Source organism: Abramis brama (genome assembly GCF_963993115.1).
Source record: "Abramis brama genome assembly, chromosome: 14".
Classification (NCBI taxonomy): Eukaryota; Metazoa; Chordata; class Actinopteri; order Cypriniformes; family Leuciscidae; genus Abramis; species Abramis brama.
Genome location: NC_139976.1, coordinates 37,235,840 through 37,245,046, shown reverse-complemented (window position 1 = coordinate 37,245,046; position 9,207 = coordinate 37,235,840). Strand labels below are relative to the sequence as shown.

General features: G+C 36.3%; 2 protein-coding genes across 2 annotated transcripts in view; one reads left to right on the top strand and one right to left on the bottom strand.

Annotated features, from left to right (window-relative positions):
- Window positions 1-5,503: 5,503 nt before the first annotated feature.
- rasd1 (RAS, dexamethasone-induced 1) lies at window positions 5,504-7,296 on the top strand. Its single transcript, XM_084135182.1, has 2 exons — window positions 5,504-5,878; window positions 6,298-7,296. The coding sequence occupies exons 1-2, from the start codon at window positions 5,608-5,610 to the stop codon at window positions 6,822-6,824; spliced, it is 798 nt and encodes a 265-aa protein (XP_083991308.1). The 5' UTR covers window positions 5,504-5,607; the 3' UTR covers window positions 6,825-7,296.
- Window positions 7,297-8,587: 1,291 nt separating this feature from the next.
- The window catches only part of med9 (mediator complex subunit 9), a 996-nt gene continuing 376 nt past the window's right edge, over window positions 8,588-9,207 (bottom strand). Inside the window, exon 2 of the mRNA XM_084135183.1 lies at window positions 8,588-9,001. Coding sequence (XP_083991309.1) covers window positions 8,782-9,001 — 220 coding nt within the window. The 3' untranslated portion in view covers window positions 8,588-8,781. The remainder of the gene's footprint in view (window positions 9,002-9,207) is intronic.

The window sequence follows — 9,207 nt, the reverse complement described above, 5'->3', positions numbered from 1 at the left end:
ATTAGCCCGTTTTAAAATGAATCAGCAGTTTGAATCATTTTAATGATAAATTATTATAATAACCTTCATTCACATCTGACTCTTGATTACTTGTTCTATTATATACTTGTGAAAAACAACTAGCATACTTTAAAAAGAGTACTTATTATGTAATATAAGGCTACTTTAAAACTTAAGTGCGAACTAAATATGTTTTCAGATGCTCAATTGCGTACTTTACAATTAAATGAAAAGGTGTTATAGTTTAAATGTGTATTAAATGCAATTAGCTGAACTTTAGAGTGCTTTTTGACTCACTTAAATAAAGTAATTTCATAATTACTTCTATTGTCTTTGAAATAAGATTAAAGTGTGCACTGACAAGTTTTTACGGTAAACTAAAACATACTTTAATGTCATTTCTGTTGAAACTTGTATGTCATGTATTTAAATAAATTAGCAATTGCACATTTGAAATGGTGAAGTTGCAATTTTAGTACATTTAAAACGAATCAAGTATAATCAAGTACGTGTGCTTTAGTATGACACGTCAGAATCAGTGTGCGTCTTTAAAGCATTATTAAACAATGATTTCAAATGTAAAGTTAAACTTTTAATTCGAGCAGTCATGAAAGTGTGCAAACATAAGAGGCCTTTTATTTCTTTAATATTATATTATCTGCAATTACAGCTTTTCAAATATACTTTTAAGAATTGAAATGCACTACAAGTTCACATTCAAAACAATTAAGCACTTATTTCTGTTTTTTACCCTCAAATCAGTGTAATGACTGCTTTTTCTTATTATTTTCTTATTATTTTACAATTTGAATAAATTGTATTTAAATGAAAATAACGTTACAAAAACAGCGGCCATCTGGAAGGCTTTTTTACAATAAACTTTCTTTAGACCGTTATACAGCGGGGAAAATAAGTATTGAACACGTCACCATTTTTCTCTTGGACAACTCTTCTGATTATTCTTTTCACTCCTCTATCAGAAATCTTGCGAGGAGCACTGGTCGAGGCAAATTTATGGTGAAATTATTGTCTTTCCACTTCCGTATTATGGCCCCAAAAGTGCTCACTGGACCATTCAGAAGCTTAGAATGGCGCCTATAACCAATGCCATCATTATGTTTTGCAACAATTAGGTTGCGAAGGTCTTGAGACAGCTCTTCGCTTTTACCCATCATGAGATGTGTCTTGTGTGACACCTTGGCAATGAGACCTTTTTGTAGGCCATCATTTGGGACTGAACCAGCTGTTATTCATTTCCACTGACAGGGGGCTGGATTGCTTTTTAATTACTGTAAGTTTTCAGCAGTTGTCTTGGCTTTCCATGCCTTTTTGCGCCTCCCTTTCTTCATGTGTTCAATACTTTTTCCCTGTGTCATTTCACATTATTACACATAACTTAATTTCTGAACTTATTTTTGTTTGTTTCTTTGTATGTATGGCGTACTTGGGTTGTTACCAACATCTGGTGAAAATTTCATGTCAATAGCACCTTTGGAAATAGATTTACTGAGAAAAATGATGACGTGTTCAATACTTATTTCCCCCGCTGTATATGAGCAGTCATGCAAGTGTGCAAACATAAGAGGCCTTTTATTTCCTTAATATTATATTATCTGCAAGTACAGTTTTTCAAATATACTTGTAAGAATTGAAATGCACTACAAGTTCACATTCAAAACAATTAAGCACTTATTTCTGTTTTTTACCCTCAAATCAGTGTAATGACTGCTTTTTCTTATTATTTTCTTATTATTTTACAATTTGAATAAATTGTATTTAAATGAAAATAACATGTTACAAAAACAGCGGCCATCTGGAAGGCTTTTTTACAATAAACTTTCTTTAGACCGTTATATATGAGCAGTCATGCAAGTGTGCACACATAAGAGGCCTTTTATTTCCTTAATATTATATTATCTGCAAGTAGTTTTTCAAATATACTTTTAAGAATTGAAATGCACTACAAGTTCACTTGCTTTCTTTTCTCTGACACTTTCTGACACTCGTTCTTTTTCCTTGCATTCATCTCTCTCTCTCTCTCTCTCTCTCTCTCTCTCTCTCTCCTCACACACACTTTGCCCTCGTCCTCTAATAAACTCTTATGGATTATTAAATTACACTGAGAGCTGACACACATACATAAATGCATGCAAACAAGCAATCCTCTCAGGGTCATTATAAATGTCAGGGCTCAGGTCATGATTTTTGATCATGCTGGACTGTGGGAATAAAGACTCTTACTCATTTAATTAGTCATTTAGCCTTAATCAGAAACTAATCAAGACAAGGTCTATGGGAAAAGCCATTTGAAACTCAAGTGCAATGAATTTAAGACGATTAACTCTGAAACACTTGCCCCATTTTAGTCTAAAACACCAGTGTGTGATTGTTTTTCAATATAATAATACTCAGAAACAACATGCATTAATTTAAAGGTGATTTTATGTTGACTTGATGTGTGATAGACTTACTAATCATGTATTTTATTTATTTGCTTAAAAAAACAGCTTCATAGTATTTTTTTTTACCTCACATAGGTTTTTATGTTATTTCTGAAGTCTCAAGGCTGCATTGATTTGATAAAAATACAGTAAAAAATCTGAAATTATTATTACAATCCAAAATAGTGATTTTCTATGTGAATATATAAGTGTAGTTTATTCCTGTGATCAAAGCTGAATTTTCAGCATCATTACTCCAGTCTTCAGTGTCACATGATCCTTCAGAAATCATTCTAATATGAAGATTTGATGCTCAATTTATCATAGCCTATATATATTCAGTGGGAGGAAGACAGTAAGTAAATGATTGAAATGCTCAGATAATGACGCTCAAAAAGCTCATTTCAACTCAAAAATGGCCTTAATCTAAACATAAAGTTTAAACGTACACTTCATTCTTGAATATTAAAAAACACATCTAAACCCTGTCTGATGGGAATGAGGAGTGCGGCACTCCTTTTTTGGATGCATAATTGAAATGTGGAGTTGTGGAAATATAATGGGCTGTAAAGGTCATTATCGCTCAGTGTTCATCATGGACATGTTGCTTTAGGGTTGCTTTAACCTATTTGCACAGGTTTTTTCCGTGTTGTTCCTCACTTTCTCTCTTCCTCTGTGTGTCATGCATTGGCTTTCATCCGTTCTGTACTTTGAAACAGATCATCTGATCCATGTTGCATGCTGGTATTTCTCTCTCTCTCTGTCTCTCTCTCTCTCTCCACTCCTATAATGAGCTCCTGTGTGCATTTTTCGTCACTCCTTGTTTCAAAGAAAAGCTCATTATAATCACCTGCTTTTTCAGTTTCTCTTTCTAAATGCGTTGATATGTCATTTCACGCTCCAGTCGTTGACGATCACACGTTGATCTGATTGGTTACAAGGTAGTTTGTGACGTCAGAAACACCAGCGATTTCAAAGCGTGTTTTTGAGACTGTCTTTGGTTCACTGCAGTTTTAAGGAGAAAATGCTCAGCAATGGAGTCGACTTATGAATTTACACATGGTTTGTCTTAAAGCAGATTAAAAACACCACATAGACACATAAACAACATTAAAAGCTGGATAAAGGGACTTGAACAACTACAGTGTTTGAGGGCGGGGCAAAATAGACGCTGTTCTCATTTAGCCAATGAAGACCATAGACTGGCGTTATGCAAATTTGTTAAATTGTTTCTTCAGGTTGTAAGAATCGCTTCTTTCTTTTGGGAGACAATCACTCCATCTACACTTTGATCTTTAAAACTTTGTAGACCTTTTACAATCATAAACAGCTTTATTACACACTACATGAAAGGTAATATTCCAAAAAAGCCTAATAGAGCATTAAAAACATAAGAAATATTTAGCAATACATTTGCTACATTATTTAGTCTCCGTTCATGTTAGCTCAGGTCCATTAGTACCAGATACAACTTTTGATTTTAATAATGTGTTAGTAAATGTTAAAATTAACATTTAACTGAGGTGCTTTAGAAGTATTTTTAGTTTACGTCGACTAATGTTAACAAATGCAACCACATTGTAAAGTGTTACCAGATCATTTAAGGAATATTGCACTGTTTCAGTGAAAGGTAAACATGCAGGTGACGCACATCTAACTTTCTTATGTGAACTACTTTCTTATTTTGCATAGAAACAGCCCAAGGTAATGCAGCCGCTGGGGTTGTAGTTGTGTCGTGCGAGGTTGTGTGTGTGTGTGTGTGTGAGAGAGAGAGAGAGAGATGCTAAAGTAGACGGCCAATCAGAGTCCAGCATTCCAGAGCGCGCTGGTATAAAAGCGTCGTGCTCGAGCCGCTCGGATTCACTTGCGCCGCGGTGTGGCGATGCGCGGGCGCGCGCTTCTGTATTAGATATTGACTGCGGTCTGAAGAAGAAAACAATGATCTGCAGAACCACTGGAGCATATCGGATTCACTTTATTTGTTTTTAATTATTCTAGCCTACTTGTTACTCTCGTATCAAATTCATTTCAAACCTTATTTCTTATTTCCATTTACATGAGCCGTTAACGCGTATGTTTCCTTTCCCAAATTTGTGATCAAGTGCAAATATGAACAAACCAGAACTACGTACATGATTAATGCCACCACTGCACTTTAAAGGTTGACGCTATATGTTTAAAAGACTGTTGCATTTAAGGGGAAAAAGCAGCAGGACATTCCAAAAAAGTAAACAAATATTTGAGCAATTAAATCGCAGTTGTTACTGCGAAATGTAGTGATAACTGGTGCAATGAAAAGTCACGTGACTTATCCGGTAATGTGGTCGATAATAACACTAAATACTAACAGAGGCATGAACTAAATAACATAAACATTAGCATGAAACACTTCAATGCATACATAACTGAGCAATAAAAAGAAATCTAAGTGAATGTGGTGGTTCATGCAGGGAATTCTGTGAAGTTATAAGACTATAATCATAGGCTATTTTTTATTTAAAAATAATAAAGGCATAATTTTAACAATAGGCCTATTTCATAGTACAAATATACCTATGCAATAGAAGCATAATTTTAACAATAGGCCTATTTTACAGTACAGTACAAATATACCTATGAACTAAAAGCATAATTTTAGCAATATGCCTATTTTTTATACAAATATGCCTATGACATAAAAGCATAATTTTAACAGTAGGCCTATTTTATAGTACAAATAGGCTATGCTTATGAAATAAAAGCATAATTTTAACAATAGGCCTATTTTACAGTACACATATGCCTATGAAATAAAAGCATCATATTAACAATATTTTACAGTACAAATAGGAGCCTATGCATTCTGATCTCTACGCAGAAACATTTGCAATGCTTTACAGGTAAATTACATATTGTTTTTTTTAAATAGGGAACTTGATACACAGCGTGAAGTACTTTTCCTCTCAGCCAATGTTCCTGGTATTAGTTGCACCAGAAAGCACTGATCCACACAAACTGACGCACCAGTTGCACTGGCCCGCGGTGACGCGCACGGGGGGCGGGGCGCGAGCACGTTTAAATAGAAGCTCTTCATCATTAGAAGCTTCAGAAGCAACAGCCACTGCAAACTTACAACACAACCAGCTATTCTTTACTACTCCGGCTCAAAACCACACACAAGACAAACATGATCAAGAAAATGAGTCCTTCAGAGAATGAGTTTGACATCCCAGCGAAAAACTGCTACAGGATGGTCATTCTCGGATCCACCAAAGTTGGGAAAACGGCGATCGTGTCCCGGTTTCTGAACGGGCGCTTTGAGGAACAGTACACGCCGACCATAGAGGACTTTCACAGGAAACTCTACAGCATCAAGGGAGAGGTGTACCAACTGGACATCTTGGATACTTCAGGGAATCATCCGTTCCCAGCTATGAGGAGACTGTCTATTCTGACAGGTAAATATCTTATCAAATAAAACCATGCCATAGAAGAAGCATTTTTGGTTAATAGAAGAACCTTTCAGTGAGCAGATCTTAAAAGTGTAATGGACCAAAAAATCTACAATGTCTAAAAATGCTGGGTTGTTTCAATGGTCAAACCCTACAGTTGAGTTTAAAATTTTAATTTTAAAATGTGGACAAACCATTGGTTTCAAAATTGTAATTCAAATTTCAAACCTAACGATTGGGTTTGTCCATATTTGATCCAAACCTGGGTTGAAACAACCCAGCATTTTTTAGTGTAAAGAACTTTTTTGGATTTTAAAGGTTCTTCATGGAACCATCAATGCCAATAAATAACTTTTATTTTTTTAGAGTGATACTGTTGGCTAATTCAAAATGTCTAATCGTTCCCCCTCTTCTTTTGGCCACAGGTGATGTTTTCATCCTGGTGTTCAGTCTGGACAACCGCGAGTCTTTTCACGAGGTGCAGCGGCTCAAACAGCAGATCTACGAGACCAAATCCTGCCTTAAAAACAAGACCAAAGAGAACGTGGACGTGCCGCTGGTGATCTGCGGGAACAAGGGCGACCGCGAGTTTTACCGAGAGGTTCAGCGCGACGAGATCGAGCAACTGATCGCGGGGGACGAGCAATGCGCGTACTTCGAGATCTCCGCCAAGAGGAACACGAACGTCGACCAGATGTTTCAAAGACTCTTCGCTCTCGCAAAACTACCCAACGAGATGAGCCCGGACCTCCATCGCAAGGTGTCCGTGCAGTACTGTGACATTCTCCACAAAAAGTCTTTCAGAAACAAGAAGGTTAAGGACGGAGACGCGTACGGGATCGTTGCGCCTTTTGCGCGCCGCCCGAGCGTCCACAGTGACTTAATGTACATTAAAGAGAAGACGATAGGAGGCGGACAGACCAAAGATAAAGAAAGATGCAGTATTAGCTAAAACCGTGTCGTTTAACGCACTGCTACGGTTATCATTAAAAGCACACTGTTGTTGTGCAAATCCCGGTGACTCCGAAAGAGTCGCGGTCGAACCGGTAAAAGTCATCGGCTTGAGCTCTCACCTCGCGACGTGGACGCGCATGTAATCTCGCGAGGTCTCCTGTACAGAATAGCGACTTTGTTCTGGTCAGTCTGAGCGCTCTGTGATGTGGCTTACAAGTATCAACTCCATGCTTAAAAATGTGCTTTGTTAGAACATTTGCCTTTTTTGGGTGCTGAACGGAGTTGCAATGTCAGCTGTTTACATAATTATTTTTTTTTTTGGTTAAACTTTATCACAAAGAAATCAACTTGAATGTTTTTTTGCATTTTGAACAATTTTTTTATTGTCAATGAATGTATATTTATTCTTCTATGTCATTGTTGAACTCAACACTTTTGGAAGACTGAAATAAAAGCCTTTGTCAAGAATACGCATGTTTCATCGTCACTTTCCGAAGCATTTATGTTCTTACAGACCTACGACTGCAGTGGCGCAATCTAATATAGTCCAGATATTTCCTTTAACCCTCTGGTGCTGTTTGATTAATAGTTAATATTTTTATAGAATTGTTGCTGTATGAACACACAGAAATCATGGACGTGATTTGAAAAGGTTAAGTGTTCTGGAAAAAGTCACACGTGACAAATTTCACCAAGTGGAAATACAAACTATTAAATATTATTGAACTAAAATATAGTACAATCATTTCATTGAAATAAGAAAAAAAGGTCATTTTTGACCGACACGAACAAGTAAGGGTTTAAAACTGCAGAACAATCTGAAAATACCCTAGGACACTCAAAAATATGGTTTCATATAAACGTGCAGCTTAAGCCTATCTGGAAAAACAGTAATCTGAAGAGGAAAAAAAACCTAGGATGTTGTCATTTGTTGTGTGCTTACTCCATGCCAGCAAAAACGACTTGAAAATGATCTATTATGGCTTGAGTCAGAAAAATATGGTTTGATCTAATCTGGCTTAAACCCATCAAGTCTAAATATTCAAGTTACATTTTTAAAATATGCAGAATAATCTCAAAATACATTCTATGATGCTCAAATAATCATTATCTGTATGCAAACAAACACAGCTAGTAATTAATCCATTATGGCTTGGAATGAGGCTCCAATATTGTATCCGAGTATATTTTAAAATAAATATATATATAAACTTGCTGCTTAAGCTCACCTTGAGTATAAATATTCCAGATAAATAAGAGAATACCTTCTAGGATTCTCACAATATTGACATGTGTATGTTGTGCACACACTTGTTACCAAGAAAATGTACCAATCTGTTATGGCTTGAAACGAGGCCTCAACATGAGCACTTTACAGTATACAAGCACTTATGTGTACTTACCTAAAACAGTACTGGTAATTTAAGGTAACTTCTTGGGTTAAGGTTAGTTTTAGGGGTAGATTCAGGGTGTGTACCTAGTTATTACCCAGTTATTGTAATAACTATAATAAGTACATAGGGAACAGGATTGTAAAATAAAGTGCCAAACCAGTTTCATCTACTTGCTGCAAGTCTATTGAGGATAAATATTCCAGATATATTCTTTAAAAATGCAGAATAACCTGAAAACACCTAGTTTTTTGTTGACATGGAGCGAAATTGCTTGTCGTTTCACTCATTTAAATGTTTTAAGACAGACCTCAATATTGTCTCAGCTCAAGTAAATATGGTTTCATTAAGTGCAACTGAAAACCTCTACTAAAGAAATGACTGAATTTAATGCACAAACTATGACAAAGGTAAAGAACATAATAACAATTTACAGACACTAAACATGATGTTGCAAATGCTATGCCCAAAATAAAAACAAAACAAATATATATACAAACAGTACAAATAGTCTAAGTAATCAGTGTGGCCTCTCTCGGTGTAAACAAGTGTTCATGTTTTCTCTCACGAAGGTTTGGGGATGTCGAACATGCACAGGCTCTTGTATTTCTGCAGAAGCTGGTTCTTGGTCTGGACCTGCTCTCGGAGGGTCTGTAGTTTGTTCTCCTGAAGCGCAGGACTCATGTCGATCCCCGGCATGCCAGAGATCTGCTCCCGAGCCTCCTGGATCTTCGTCTTCAGTTTGTTCAGCTCCTGATGCACGTCTGGACTGTCCTTGTCCATGCTAATGACAGGGGAATGCAGACAGGCCGTTAAAGAGTTAATTCATCCAAAAATTACAATTCTGTCATCATTGTTCCAAAACTGTATGAATTTCTTTCTTCTGATGAACATATAAGACGATATTTTGAAGAATATAGGGAAGTAAACATTTGATGGACACCCATTGACTACCATAGTATGGAAAAAAATAAACACTATGGAAGTCCT